A 16063-nucleotide genomic window follows, 5' to 3' on the forward strand; every position below is an offset into this window, starting at 1 on the left:
AGGTTGCAGACACCACTACAAAATGGCGGACACCCAATGTGCACTATATAGGAGATAGGGAGTTATGGAGATATTTCCATCACTGTTTTTCAAGCCTTCTCAGGTATTTTCATGATAAAGTATATTTAAAATGATGATGTTTGATGGCTGTTACTTTTTTGAATGTTATAAGCGACTCAAACTCCGTGATTTCAGATCGGGCAGCACCTCCTAATGATCAAAGAGCCGTGCTTCCCAGACAAGCTGCTCAAACACAATCGAAACCGTGGTAATCGCACTAGACCGGTCGATATACGCGATATTTAGTGAAATCACGAATAAATCGTGGAGCCCTACTCAGTTCCCTTATAAAAGCAAGCCAAGAAGCTGACTGTTAAATGAGCTGTAATATGCATCATATGCTAATGTGCTTGTGATATCAATACCATGTTGACGATTTCCAAACAACCAGTTCCTATTGCACAAAAATGTATAGGAAGGACTCGAAAGGGAACTTTGCTCTGTAAACTTCATAAGACTTCTACATAAACATTAATATCCTATTTCAATAGATCTCTGTATACAGTAGGGCTGGAAAATTGAGATCTAGTCATAGATCCCCAACATCAGCATGCACATTTACATCCAAAGCAACCTCATTGTATCTTTTTTTCAGTTTGCATGTTTCCTGGGATTGAACTCATGACCTTTGCTCTACCAACTGAGCAACAAAATCATGCGTACTTATTATGGTGCATATATAATATAGATGGAATTTATATGATTCCCAGCTCTAATACAGCAGATGAGTTTGTTGACTGGTCAGTTAAAACAGGCCTGCCGGCCGGTACTCGCTGTGGCGAGCAGAGCCCTCAAAACGGAACTGTTGAAGTGGTTGCCTGGAGACAGACAAAAGCAGCCAAAACAAACAAGCTCTTTTGTTATGAAAATGGAGTGCGAGAGTAAGTTTTTATGAGTGAGAGAAACACAACGAGTGTGTGTAGAGGCGTTGCGGCCGTGATCAACAACATACACGTTGGTGGTTTCGCTCAAATTTCCATGCAACTTTCACATCTGACTGTCAAACTTTTCAAATCTGTCCGTAGTGTCACATCTGTTAAAGCCTACAACACCGCTGACTGCGTGATCTGACAGTCCAAAAGGCGTACTAACATTGTTAATATGTGGATGCGCAGCCCACTTGGCTAGTTGTGACTATATTGCGCTCCAGCACTTCTTTGGATGATCCGAGTTTGGTCATTTTTCGACTCCCTTTCCCCTAACTGAAAGGGAGGCATTCTTTGCTTTGTGCAAAACAATAAAATGACTTAAAAACATATAATATAACATTAACACACAATACATTTATGTCAGATATATGTTTGAAAAATATCAGTCACCATAATATAAAAAAAACACAAATAAACAACCTTTGTTGTGTTCCGACTGGTAAAGTGCTACTGTTTTTCAATATACCTGGGTAGTTGACAATAAACCACACTATGGTATGACAGCAAAATTTAGAAAAAATAATGAGAATAAATCTCTTATGTTATTTTATATGAAAAATATTAATAATATATTAGTTTATTTTCAAAATGTTTGCAGTCAACCCATAGGACACCAACATGTACCCTTTATTTGTCAACTACTCATCTTCACTTACAAAATTCGAATTTGGTGGGCATTATTTCAATAATTGTTTACTCTTGGTTGCTTAAAAATTCAATGTTATTCGGTTGTAGCAACATCAACTTTACTTTGCGTTTGAGCAATACATTTTAAAAACGCCACCTTTAAACTGAGGTCTGCACTGGAAGCTCGGTCCAAGATTTGGGACAAAAAAGCTTTATATTTGTTTGCCTGTTGCATGAAGGCACATTTTCCTTAGTATATTTTATCACTTGTCAATTGCATAAAGTTTTTCTGACACAAACCATCCTATTTCCTACCAGTCATATTTATTTTAGCAAGCATGGCACAGTGCTAACCAATCAGAACCCAGGACTATGAGCTATGCAGGACTAAAACATGCATAATAAAAACTGGAGTTTAGTTTCATTAAGAAAAACATGTGAAAGCTCACACTCTTACCCACAGAAGAACTTTTTGGCTTTCTGACAGCTGGCTGTCTGCGCAGCATAAATACAGCCAAATTCCAGATGAATTCGCACCCGTATTCAACAGCGGTGATGAAACGAGCATCTCTCTGCCGCGGAGGATATGCGTGTGTGTAGACTCCTTCACAGCATCACATAAAGTCTAATATCATAAATTATAGTCTAAAAGGGGTTTATAATATTCAATAATGTGATTTATTTCTCCAGCAACCAGTTCTCTCTCTCCCTCCGCCTTCATGCCTTTCAACACACCTGGCACCTGTAAGCACTTCTAAGCATCTGTTCTGCTTTTTTGTCTGCTTTCACTTCTCTGAAGATGGTGCCAGGTCAGTCCAGGAGAGGAGAAAACATCCAGCCCTCCTTTTAACACTCGCTCCTGTTCCTCTGTTCCTGAGCTGAAAGGAAGCGGCCGTGTGTTCTCAATGGTTTATTGAGAAAGGGCCCGAGCGGACGCTCACGCTGTGCTAGAGGTTTAAATAATGATCAGGAGCGTAGTCCAATTAAACCAGCTTACTGACACTACAAAGCCCACCGCTCATCTCCAGCGCTGCACCTTGCCTGCTGAACAGCCGTGCCCGTGTACGCGTGCAAGACGGAGACCTACTCAAGGTGAAACTGAAGGGTCCTTCAAGGACTTTGGTTTGATTTAGAGCGCTCGGCAACAGTTGTCTTCATGTTAAGGAGTTGTGCAATGCTCCGATTTAAACCCAAGCGCCTTGTAGAGACTGGTCTGCTAAAATAGATGCCGTTGTTGGACTAAAACGCCAGGCTGAGTGTGCGAGTGGACGCGTAAAACGACCAACACCAGCTTTACAGAGCAGCTGGACCCTCATGATACAAGCTTCCCTGATCCTTAAGATCTCTTCTTGCCATGAAGCTGAATGAACAAGGCACGATTGTCCTAAAAGGACAGTTCATCAAGAAAGAACATTCTGTATTCGTTCTCATGTCATTAAAAGTCCGTAAATGACTCTTTCTTCTTTAAAACATGACGGATGATTTTTGAGAAATTTCTCAGTGGATTTGTTTGGATAAATAGAGCCAATGTTGTTTGGTTTCCAAAAATTTTTTAAATATCTAACTTGGTTCTGCAAAAAAAAAATGAAACAGGTTTGAAATGAGCTGGAGAGTAAATGATGATTTTTGGATTAAGTGTTATCTCTGAAACATGAATACCCACATCAAAACTTTAAATATGATTCTAACAAACAAAATGATTCTTATAAACTATAAACTTCAGCAAACATCCAAACTCATTGCAACAACTCATCTTGTACAAAGCATTCATTGAAACCATTAGATTCATCGAAGTCTTCACTCAAGTGTTTGGCATCTTTACTCTATTTTGTGGCCAAATGTTTGGTTAAATACTGCTGGTTTTGATTAAATATATATGTTGGTTGCATTTCCTTCAGCATGAACGTCTGTCTTCTAAAGACATTTCTGGCAGGGTTGCACAACATATGGAAATGAAAATCACAGTTTAGGCACTGCAACAATCAAAACTTGGCTTGGTTTGTTATATGATACAGTTTTCAATATAATTTAATGTCATTTTACAAACATTAATTTATGACCGTATCAAATACTTATACGCATTTAGATATTAATCACATATCACAATTTTAAACAAGACCGTGTCATAAAAGTGACTTGATTCTAACGTCACCCCCCAGGTGACTGTTCCACTCCCCCCAAAAAATGATCCTACACAAAGCTTAAACATAAATTAATTTGACTAAAACGTTTGACTCCAACTATTCATTTTTTTTTTTAAATAGACAACACTCCCCTGCAAATATGACAAAACATTTTCCCCAGAAGCACCAGTCTGTAGCAACAACATGAGATGAGAAATATGGACGTAGACTAAAAGTAATGACTGCAGATTCTTTATCCGTTTGCTCACCTCTACCACTCTCTGTGCGTTTCTGCTACAGGTCAGCAGAATCAAGATCCATGTGTTTGGTCTGGACTGCCCCCAAGGGGGATTCTACATCCTTCAGATGATCTTGAACTGTCCACACAAACACATGGATGCCTCTTCGCGCCCACATGCTCACGGGTGGGGGATGCATTTTCCCAAGCCCACCAGAAATCCATTTCTCTATTGATTTTATGGGACTTGATAGCCCTTTTTCTCTCTCTCCCTCTCTCTAGGTCTCTGCACAGTGTTGAGGATAACAAGACTGAACACCTCCAGCAGAAGCCACAGTAGGCTTAATGCCATTCATCCTCTCTGCATACGCGTTCGTATACGGGCAATATCAGCTAGATGAGAGCGAGAATTATACAGGAGGTTGAATTAAGAATGGACTGGGAAAGTCGGTGAGAGAAAACGTAAGGCGGATCGGGTGGACAAAAGAGATAAAGGGATGAGGAATGGGAGCGAGAGACAGACAGCCAGAGAGAAAGAGAGAGAGGGTCTATATTGAGAGCAGATGGTGTTGAACTCAAGGGATTTCAGTCTGCCGAGCTTCTCTCATTATCAAAGCGGCCTATCTGATCTCAGTCAATATCACACACGTACACACACACACAGCTACTGTATATCCAACCAGTCAATATCGCATATACACTCTCAGGTAAAGTACCTCTGACTATACATCCAGTCAATATCACATAGAATTAAATGAGACGCATTCACATATCAAAACAAATCAGGAAACCAAACTAAAAAAAACGTTGCTTATGACAAATGGCCCCAAGAAAGCTCTCACACACTCTGTTCTAATTGGTGCGGTGGTGACAGCAGCAGCAGGCAGGCAAAGCAGGTTGCTAGATGCTCACTCCATCAGACAGGTATTTCCAGTCTGGGCCTTTTCAAGTGTGTGTGTGTGTGCGCATGTAGAAGAGCTTGGGCACAAAGCACAACTGCTGGTAGGCAAACACACCTGAGCTTAAAGCACAACACCTGAGATACTGGACGCAAAGCCCACCCCCTCCCCAGCAAACACATGCAGTCATACACACCCTACTCTCATTTATTTTAATACGTTTAATAAAAAACGCTTGGCTTCAGTCTTTTAACATTATAAAAGCAAGAGATACATTAACTTTGCATGTACGTTTGGACCCACCAGCCTGCTGTCTGCAGCTAAAAGGAAGTTCTGTGGCTGATTAATCCAGGAAATAAGAATGCCGGAGGCTTGAACGTGTTTTTGGGGGGATATTTCAGAATTTCCATTCACCCTTCAACATAGCCGGCTAGAGAAAAATCGTAAAACACTGCGAATATTGTTAGACAAACAGACAGACCAATTATTAACCTAAACCCTGAAGTTGAAGGGAACAATTGTCTTACGGTGCGAGGGACAAAAAGCTATTTTCGACCAGCAAATAACAACATTAAGCATCCAAATCAGAACGGAGTAACAAATTGTCTAATTTAATAAACATGAATTTGTCTTGCACGTACACACTTAGGATGTAGGTTATTATAGCATTGTTTTGAATCTACTGCTTATGATAAATTATAGGTCACCAGGAGTCACAATGCTCAGATCAGCATGATGGTCATCAGACTTTATGCAAACATTAAAGGAACCAAGAACTCTAACTTGGCCATTCTTTCAGTTTTGTATCCTAAAAGCACAAAAGTCTCTTGGCATGTCTATTGATGAAGAGATCACGCACAGACTATATCATATTAAAATCAAACTAAAAAAGAACAGTGACATCCCGAGTCTTGGTTTGGGTTCACATCCCCTTTGAAGGGTGGATGATTCTTTGCTAGGTCTCCCTGCATTGCAATTTTTAAACAAAGAAGGTCCATTCCATATTTAATCTACATTTGCACATTTAGCAGATGCTTTTACAAATTTTTATTGGGGTATGTGCTTGCTTTGAATCCAACTCACAACCTTTGAGTTGCATATGCAACTATGAACGCACATCTCTTGCAGTACAACTACTCTAAGAAAAAAAATGCATGAAATTCAAAAACTAAGAAAAAACAACAATATATAGGTCTTTGCATCATTGAAAAATAGGGAGATGAGGACAATCCAAAAGTCTGATGTATTTTATGCTGTCAAACAAACCAGCAGCTATGTATATGGAATTACTTTTTGTATACAGACATTGTTTTTATCGCATTGAAAATAATAAAGCCCAAAAATGTACACAACACTTGAAATGGTTGAAAATGCTCCATATGTGTTTACCCACTAACCTGTGAGATCTGATAACACTTAAGTACACTCAGAGTAAATGTTCACATCTAAATATATCAATGCTGCAGAAAACCTTATGTTTGTTGTCATCTTTGCCAATATAACCATTAACAACACCGCGGTACTGTCTTACCTGCTCCGGAGTTTCTGTGCGTTCCAGGCCCCGCGTGTCTGTGACTGCCCGGGGAGAGCACGCTCCCGGTAGGGCGCAGATTATCCGTGTGTCCGTAAGGAGCTCCGTGGTGCTGCTGCTGCTGCTGCTGCTGCTGCTGCTGCTGTTGTTGGTGGTGATGGTAGAGGTGGTGGTGGTGGTGGTGGATTCCTCCAGCGGGACTCAGAGCACCACCGCCGCTCCCAGCGTTAGTGTTTGTGTTAGATAAACCACCGTGGTAATATCCAGACCGTGATCGCGATCGAGTCCTGGGGGGCTCCATAGTTACCGGGTGGTGGGGGTGATGATGATGGTGGTGGTGGTGGTGGTGGAAAGGAGACGTGGGTGGGGAAAGAGACGCCGCAGAAGAGCTCTCAAGCGCTCCGGAGAGTCTAGCGCCGCCCAGGTTGTGCCCCCCTTCCGGGGTCCCGTATTCCGCTGGCCGGGTCGCGAGGTGATCGCATAAATCAGCTCGCTTGGGGACGGGGTCCGGGGTACAGACGCAGGGCTCTCGAGACGCTGAATGACCAGTAGTGGCGATTGGCATTTCCTTTCGGCGTATTATATTATTCCCTCTCTCCGATCCCACGCCAGAAAACACTTACAGACACACTGTTCAAAAACAGTTTCAGTCGTTAAAATGATAAACTTTCACACATGGATTATAAGATATTTTAAATGGAGCTAAAGATTAAGTTTAGGGTTGCATATAAAACTGTCTTTAGCTTCACACAATTGAAACGTGTCGCATTTACAAACACCAATTCAATTATAAATAACGTTATACATTTTCAGTCCGGTTCGGTTTAAACCGTTTAAAACCCCCTTAATAAAACGACGAATTTTCTTCAAACGCAAAGCCAAGTAAAACAACTTGAATGAAAACGCAAAAAATCAAGTTGCAACGCACTACACAAAACACAACGCACGTGTGTTATGTTTATTTTGAATAAAGTAACGTTATATAATAAATTAATACAATAGAAGACAGCGCAGCTGGTGATTAGACACTTCCGCGAAGCGCTAGCGTTAGCTCACAGCTACACAAAAACACACAAACCCAAATTATATTGACTCTTTTCTACTCATCTAACACACCTAACAAACACATACACTTCTCGACAATCCGCAGTATTCACACATATAGTGTCTGACTGCTTTAAATTACATTTAGAGTTCAACCATGTAAACGTATTAGCTCGGGTTAGCAGTGAATGTCGCGCTGGCTTTAGTCCATCATCTGCCTACAGTCTCACAAAACTACCAAAAATAAAACCCCGGTGGTGCTTTAAAACCTCAGGGCCACATTCCCTGACCAGGCCGCTAATCGCCGATGAATACGTCTATGTTATGATCTATATTTGTACTCGTAAACTCTGTTTTGTGGTTTTCAGTAAGCCTTGGCAGGGAAGAACAGAAGCTTTCTAAAGTCCCTAATTATATTTACATCAGTGGAAAAACGGCGAAAAAAGCTACGTTTTCTACTCGTACCGATCAAACAAGCACATATACGTACAAACTCTGAAATAAAATGCGTATCTCACCCGGAGCTGAGCGAAGCTGTGTGTTACGAAGTGTTTTGGAGCCGATATTTTGGCGTGCTGTTCCTTCGCTCAGACGGTGTCAGTGAGAAATAATGTGACAGACCATCAGTGCGATTTCACAGCTTCAGCACTGCAGACCAAAGCAGCCGAGCACAGAGCAACACCGTTACGCATGGGTCCGTGTAGGCGTGTTCCACTAACAGTTCCTTCGAAGGAAAATGGAAATACAATTGCAACGATTTCTCGTTTGACCATTGTGCAACCGTTTTCTCCACTTTATTGCATTTTGTTTTATTTAAATTCAAAGACAAAGCACTCTTTATGAGGAAATCTGTAAATCAGTACTTCACACAGACAGATATTTTATGAGAAGAACTCTAGCTTAGCTAGATCTGTTTTTACCCACCTGTTTTATAAACTGTATTCTTTAAGGTGTCTTTTATGTATTTCATTTATGTTGTCTAATGTATACATTGTCAATTTCTTTATTCAATGCAAAGGCTTTTATCCAAAGCAACTTTCAAATGAGCGAGCAATCAAACTTTTGTCCAATCAGTATAGTTTACAAAGCTGTTTACATGTATTGCTAAAGTTGACGTCAGGGAAATATAAACAGCATAGAATAGTATTTAAATGTATAAACAAAGGTAGATTATGCAAAGTGAATTTGGAACAGGTGTTTCTTGAAGGTTGTGATAGACTCCACACTCAAGGTGGAGGCTGGCAGTCTCATTCCACCAGAGAGGCACAGAATGGGTAAACATTTTTATCAAGTGATTGGTGCCACATTATAATGGAACAAGACAGTGTTGTTAATTTACAAAGGGTAAATTGAAAAAGAGGATGTTTACACGCAGGAGTGTGTAATGGCCTGTTTTGTTCCCATCCCTGGTATTAAATCAATACAAATTCTAATGAAGATTCCAATTATCAAAATGTTTGCCATTAAGACACTTACTGGATTCCTTTATGACTTAATAGTGTTGCTCTGCTGGTTCCTACAGTATATGTTATGAAGATCCCAACACATTGGCAATAGTCACCCACAAGACCATATTTCCCATTCCATTGCCATTGTAGTATGGTATATTGCCCCTATAATAATCAAATCTATTAGAATTTCTGCAATGGCTACTATTTTTAAAATGGGATTTACTGTGTAAACTACTATGAGGAACCACTTTTACGTCGCAATTTAGAATATAGTTGATCATATAGAATCGATCGTGTTTCCGTTGCTTTGGTCTAGCCGGAATATTGAGGGGAATGCAAACTAGAGATGCGCTCCTCACGGGGAAACGTGTGAATAATTTACAAATGTTAGCTGCTTCTACGATTCCGCCAAAATACACGCGTGAACTGCCTCTTCGAATATAAATATCTACTTTTTATTTATGTGAATATTTGATTTGTTTCGTCGGGTCGATTCCGATGATAGGTAGGTAACATTTGGCCATTCTCTGAGGCTTGTTGGACATTTAAATATATGACCACGCCCCCAGTTGGCCAGTGCCAATGGTGTGCTGGAGATCGACCAATACAAAACAAAAATAAGATTCGGTAAAACTGAATAAAGTATGTTGTTTGTTCAGATGACAATGTTCTGGATTAATTTCCCAATGTCCTGGATTGTTTATTTAGTAAAAATGTCCATTTTTGGACAATAGTAAAATTCCGATTTTGATATGTTCTGGTTTATGTTACCAAAATGCTTTTTCAGGAGGGCCTATTGCATTTCCTTTAATGAGTCACATAGGAGCTGTAATGCTAAGTGTGTGTGTCCCAAATGATAATCCCAGTTTGACACACAGTTTTTATCTCACTTCCTTCAGAAAACACACACACATTTCATGTGTTCCACTAAGTACGATTATAATGTGCTATTTATTCACGTCTATCTTTTTATTTTTTAACAACATTGTAAGGTCTTTCACATTAAGACTTGTACAGGAAACATATACTTATAAAGGAGGCGTATTCTGTAGTGAGAAACTGGGCGAGAGATGGCCGCAAGAGGGGCTGCTATGAAAGGAAATATGGGGGAGTGATAAGGAGAGGGATGGGGGGATGGGGTGAGAAAAGGGACGGGGGTGGGGAGGTGTGTTTGTGTCTGGGGGGGGCACTCCTGATATGTCCTCTTATTGGTTTGTTCAAACGTTGGGGGAGGGGCACCGAGCACACACCAGCTGTATGAGGAGAGAGAGGAGAAACAAAGGGAGAAGGGGAGGGGGGCTCGACGGCATACATATCCTCCACACTAATATTCAGGGATAATTAGAATTCGAGACCATAATTTAAAATGCTGATATGGTGAGAATTAAAAATTAAAGCAATCCGCTGCAATATTAAACACAAAAAAATTGTGGGAAAATATTCTCCAACTCTTTATTTACTATCTAACACTTTTTTTTAAACAGTTTTATAAATGTTTCATCTATACAACAATTGAATATATTGTGTTTCACTCTTCCATTACCATGACCAGACCGATTTTACCAATCAAGGGGTCCTTGTGATGCAGTGAAATGCATATACGCACATAAGCCAGAGGAAGCTGTGCTTTGCATTATTTATTTAAAGGACAAAGGAAATACTGGAATCTGCTAAAACAAGTGTGACTAGTCCCGAAAAGAGAGCGGGAGAGGACCGAGGGAGAAGAAGAATGAAAAAACACAGGAAATGAGAGAGGGAGAAGGGAGGAGAGCTTCGGCCTCCTTGTGCTTAAGCCAAACCAAATCGGAGGGAATTGGCATTGGCCGCTTAGCTTGAGAACCAGGAAAAAACTACGAGACAGAAAAAGATTGAAGAGAAATGCCAAGAATGCAAAGGCAAGAATCAACACATTTAAGAGTCTTCGGTTCTGCTGGCTGTCTTTATCGTTTTCGCCCTTCTGAATGCGATTATAAATCAGTGTGCTTTCACACTGAAATCCGTTTTTGATTAAGACTTTGATTCATCAGCAGTAATTTGTGGTGGACCTGGATTTAATCACCTCTGGCAGTCTGTAAATGTGTCTACCAAACCTAGAACAGTCATTTTTTTACTTTTTCTTCATAAATGAGCAATACATGCTGGTATAGCAGCTGTGGTGTCTATAAGCTGTCTTTAAATATAGTAAGACATGCACCAGTTAGTTGGAGCGACGAGTCTACAGATTTGATCCCTGTGGTGTCTTTTAAACAGCTAGAAGTTACATTGGATTGAGCTTGTTTGCCAAGTTTGTAACACGTCAGGCATATGCACTTTTATGCATGGATTTCATGTCATACGTGCATCACACATGTGCAACCCTGTCTCAGGCCTGCAGCTCTATAACTTAACATGCCGCATATTGGTAATGAAACATGCTTTCTGCCAGAGCCATTAAAATGTAACAATGCATGTCAGTTTTGTTTGCAAGGGGGATAGCAGATAAGCCCCCCCCTCACATTCGAAAACACTTTGAAATAACGAAATAATCATTGCGGTTTTGTTATACGTTAAGGGATAGCTGACTCTGTACATTCAAGTTATTATAATGTAATGCTCACCCTGAGGTGGAAATATGGGCATCGAAGCAGAGTTTTTATTTTTAATAAATTAACCAGAATTCTTGTGCACCTGACTGTATATGGCTCTAGGCCTCTTTTTAACAAATAAAATGTATAAATTGTTGTGGGGACCCATGAGTGCTATAATTATTCAAACCTTCACCTCACTTAAATCGCACTGGTCCAGAATCAGTTATTTGTAACACAATAGATAGAAATACCCTGCCCTTACATCCTACATAAAAAAAAAAGAAATGAAATCTGATCCATCACTTTACATTGCCACTCCAAGACATTTTCCCATAGTTTTTATGTCAATACTGTGGTGAGTCTCCCAATGCAGGATTAGCGTCGCAATGGAAACGACACACCCACAGTAATCAACTCTACACGCCAGCCGATCGTCAGCACCTGATCACAATCAAACCAACCTCTTATAAGCATAAGAGAAGAAAGGAACATTGTGCTCATTCTCCACATATACTAACATGTTGACTTCTTTTTTTAAACAGAAACTAGCGGCTGACGATTGGCTCTCTCACCAAAAGTCTTCCCATCACCAGCACGCCCTGGCGCACTCTTTTGGACTAGAGACTCTCCTTGTTCTCTCTTTTTTTGGACTGTGCACTAACTATTGTGAATAAATCACCCTCCGGGCCTTCTTGCATATTTTCTTTTTCCGTATCATCACTCTACCCGTCACATTTGATGGAGAATGCGGGCATATTAAAGAGTGAAGCTCTTAAAGAGTGAAGCACAATGTTACAGCACTCCGTGTCACCATTTCAGCCACTCTCGGAGACTGGCTATTGGAGGTCGGGTTGTCCGTGACCTAACCTTATTTTGGCCTCCGAAAAGCCACACCCGAGTCCATCGCCAAGGAGATGTTCCAGCTCTTCAGCCATATAGGAATTCCCTCAGAGATCCTGACTGACCAATGGACTCTGATCAGCCCCACAGCACAGTGTTATTGAACACGAGTAATGCCACTGGTGAAAAAACCTCTTGGCGAAGTCCAGTGCAACCACCAGCGGCTTTATGACCGGCCCACTCAGCCCCAAGAATTCCAACCCTGAGATCGAGTGTTCCTGCTAACGGCCACTTTAATGTTTCTGTTGTCTTGGAAAGGACCATGCACAATCGTGAAAAAGTTGGACCAGTCAATTACCTCTTCCGTCAACCGGGACTCCGCCGAGAGGAACAGCTGTGTCATGTCAACCTGCTTAAAAAATGGTCATGGTCCTGACGCCGGATGACACCCTCCGCTTCTGCAACGATTTCTGGCAGCTGAACAAGTTCTCTAGCGTCAAAAGCTATCTCATGGCCCTGGTGGATGATCTCCTGCATCGGCTAGGAACAGCCCGCTACATCTCCACCCACGATATGACAAAAGGGTATTGGCAGGTGCCCCTGAGCCACGAGTCGAAAGAGAAAAGAGGCCTTCAGCACACCGAATGGACACTGGCAATTCAGAGTCCTACATTTTGGGATGCATGGTGCGCTTGTCACCTTCCAACTGGTGGACATCCTTCTGCAGCCACACCAGGAATATGCAGCAGTGCATCTAGACACCCTCATTATTCACTCTGAAACCTGGGAGGACCTTGTAGTAAGGCTCCAGAGGGTGCTGATGGAGTTACAGAGGGCTGGACTCACAGCTAACCCAAAGAAGCGTCCTCTCGGCCTAGCCGAAGCGCAGTACGTAGGTTTCAGCAATGGTAGAGGTTTCATACAACTGCAACGCAAGAAAGTCGAGGCGATTCAGAATCCCACCCAGCCAACCAATAAAATCCAGGTACCCTGGCTGAATCCAGGTATGCCACTATTGAAAAAGAGGCTCTGGGATATACTGGAGTTGTCCTGTATATAACCTGCTTGGCTGAAGTTTCACCCTAATAACAAACCACGCGCCGCTGGAGTGGATATCCTATGCCAAAAATACCAACAACCCAAGTTACCAGCTGGTTCCTTGCACTCCATGACTTCCACTTTAAAGTACAACATCAGGCTGGAGCCTCTCATGGCAATGTCGATGGTCTGTTGAGGATGTGGTCAGGGTGGACATTGCAGTCAGCTAATCTCCCCCTCCCCTCTGTTTCCTCCTCTCCACTCACAAATGCACATGCCGTACCAGGACGGCGTTTTGGGGGTGGAGTGTGGCGAGTCTCCCAATACGGGATCAGCAGCGCCATGGAAACGACACACCCATAGCATTCAACCCTACACGCTGGCCAATCATCAGCACCTGATCTCAATCAAACCAACCTCTTATATGCACAAGAGAAGGAAGGAACGTTGAGCTCGCTCTCCACATATACAAACGTGTTGAATTCTCTGTTTTACACAGAAACTATTAGCTGACGATTGTCTCTCTCACCAAAAGTCTTCCCATCACCAGCACGCCCAGAGCACTCTTTTGGACTGTTCCACAACACTACAGGCACACGCATTATCCTTGTTCTCTCTTTTTTTGGAAATTTTGTAAATAAATCACCCTACGGGGTCTTTTTTTGTGTCCGTATTATCACTCTTCCCGTCACAATACGTTAGGTTTCTGCCTGTAAAACACACTGAGTAGAACTACTTTCTTACGCTGTGAATTTAGCATCTTGCTTAAATATTTAAGTTATTTTTAAAAAAAAAATCTACTTTAAAGCTTCAAAAGCTGCCATAAATTTTTCAATTAAATTAATCTGGCATTACACATCACTTGAATTTAAATGATGTTAAACTGACTTAAATTTTTAACCAATTTCAATTTCTTTAGTCAGTTTTTAAGTAGAATTCAGTGGTTGTTTACAGTGCTAATGCTTGTTCTCACAATATATATAAATAATATAAACCTCACCCATGACCAGCTGTTATTAATCCATGAGCATCAATTTGGAACACAGTTTAGGAAGGTTTACACAGATGTATATGCAAATGATAGTAGGAGAGAATGATAAGATATTGTATGTTTCTGCCTCAAAATCAGTGTGGAGTAGTAGTGTCAATTTATCAGTTTGGCGGTTATGTCAAGTTTTTATGTAGATTTTATGGTAAATCTATTTGTAGAAAGGTTCATTAAGAGGAAGGAGGCGGGAACCGGCAGACATTTAAATAAAGTTTTAATATAAATAATAACAGCCGGCGGCCCCTCACGGCCGACCGGCGGCGAACAAAAAAATCACAAACCAACAACACGGAAGTATAACATACATACAACCATAAAACATGTTCGGGCCCGGTCCTCTCTCATCGCTCGTTCTCTTATATGTTCCAGATCTCCTATTGGATACGAACCACGGTCTCGCTCCGCCTACTCCACTACACTATTTAATTTATTAATTCATGGGGAAGCGCTGATTACAAGGTCTTGAACAAGGAATTGTAAAGTAATTATGAAATGTATATGAAGGCATTGTATCTCTTTTTGCACAAAATTGCCAACCAAATACATGTAATGTAAGTGTATACATGAACATTTTCTTATAATTTACTCGTCCTCTTGTCTTTTGAAACCTGAATGACCTTCTTGTGCATAACACGAAAGAGGATATTTTGAAGAATGTTGGTGACCCATTCACTTCTATTGTATAGACACAAAACCATTGCAAGTCAATGGGTACTGCCATTATTCGGTTATCAAATTTCTTTAAAACATCTTCTTTTGTGTTCTGCAGTTGATAGAAAGTCATACGGGTTTGAAATGACAGGAGGGTGAGTAAATGATGACAGAATTCTTCTTTTGCGTGAACACCCACTACTGAGAATGTTTTGTCTCTGGGTTAAATGCATCGGTGTCTAATGTCTAGCACCCTATTACCTGTCACTCAATAAAAACTACTGGACGTAGGTTATATCACCCAGATATTTTCCATGAACCAAACTGCTAAGGTTTGTGATGCACTGATTTGTATTTAAACCTTAAACCCAACAAAAGCTGAATCTGTCTCATCTCGAGCTCTCGCACTCAGACATCACTCAACAGTTTGAACAACAAGACAGAGAATTTAGACCAGCCTTTTAGAGCCAATCCAAACCAGCATGAAAAAAGCACAAAAAAGGGACGCCCTCCCTTCCCCTAACCTTGTTTTGCTCCTCTCAGTGTAGTTTGGCAGTAGACTACACTGTGTGTGTATATGTGTGTCTGTTCTGTGTGAACAAGCATTCATGTGGACAGGGCTCTGACTCCGCTGTTTGGTGAAGTTCCAGTTAGAGATGATGGGAAATGTTTTTTTATACTCCGGTGAATGAAGTTGGTGTGGCACCCACAAGACTGTTGAGCAACAGTTGGATCGAATGGTGAGAAAAGAGTCACATCTGACCCTTACCTGCCCAACTTGAGAAATAACAATACAGTATCATTCATGTTTAAATATATTTTTGACAAAGACCAAAATAGAGTGCAACTATTAAACAGAATTAAATAGAAAGTCAGATATACATGAAAACTTGTAAGTGAAATTTGTAAAATGTGCTAATGGCAGAGAAATGACACCTTTAACTCTCCAGAAATGTTTATGCTTTTTTTTTACATAAATAATTTCCTATTCAAGTGATATATTGGAGTTGCCAGAAA

The 16063-nt window shown here is 40.9% G+C and overlaps 1 protein-coding gene across 1 annotated transcript in view; it reads right to left on the reverse strand.

Moving 5' to 3' along the window:
• Positions 1–8089, reverse strand: part of rnf38 (ring finger protein 38) — a 32933-nt gene extending 24844 nt beyond the window's left edge. Inside the window, exons 1-2 of the mRNA XM_056771843.1 lie at positions 7970–8089; positions 6408–7037 (exon numbers count right to left, since the gene is read on the reverse strand). Coding sequence (XP_056627821.1) covers positions 6408–6972 — 565 coding nt within the window. The 5' untranslated portion in view covers positions 6973–7037; positions 7970–8089. The remainder of the gene's footprint in view (positions 1–6407; positions 7038–7969) is intronic.
• Positions 8090–16063: the final 7974 nt, after the last annotated feature.

Source organism: Triplophysa dalaica, chromosome 2 (assembly GCF_015846415.1).
Source record: "Triplophysa dalaica isolate WHDGS20190420 chromosome 2, ASM1584641v1, whole genome shotgun sequence".
Taxonomy (NCBI): Eukaryota; Metazoa; Chordata; class Actinopteri; order Cypriniformes; family Nemacheilidae; genus Triplophysa; species Triplophysa dalaica.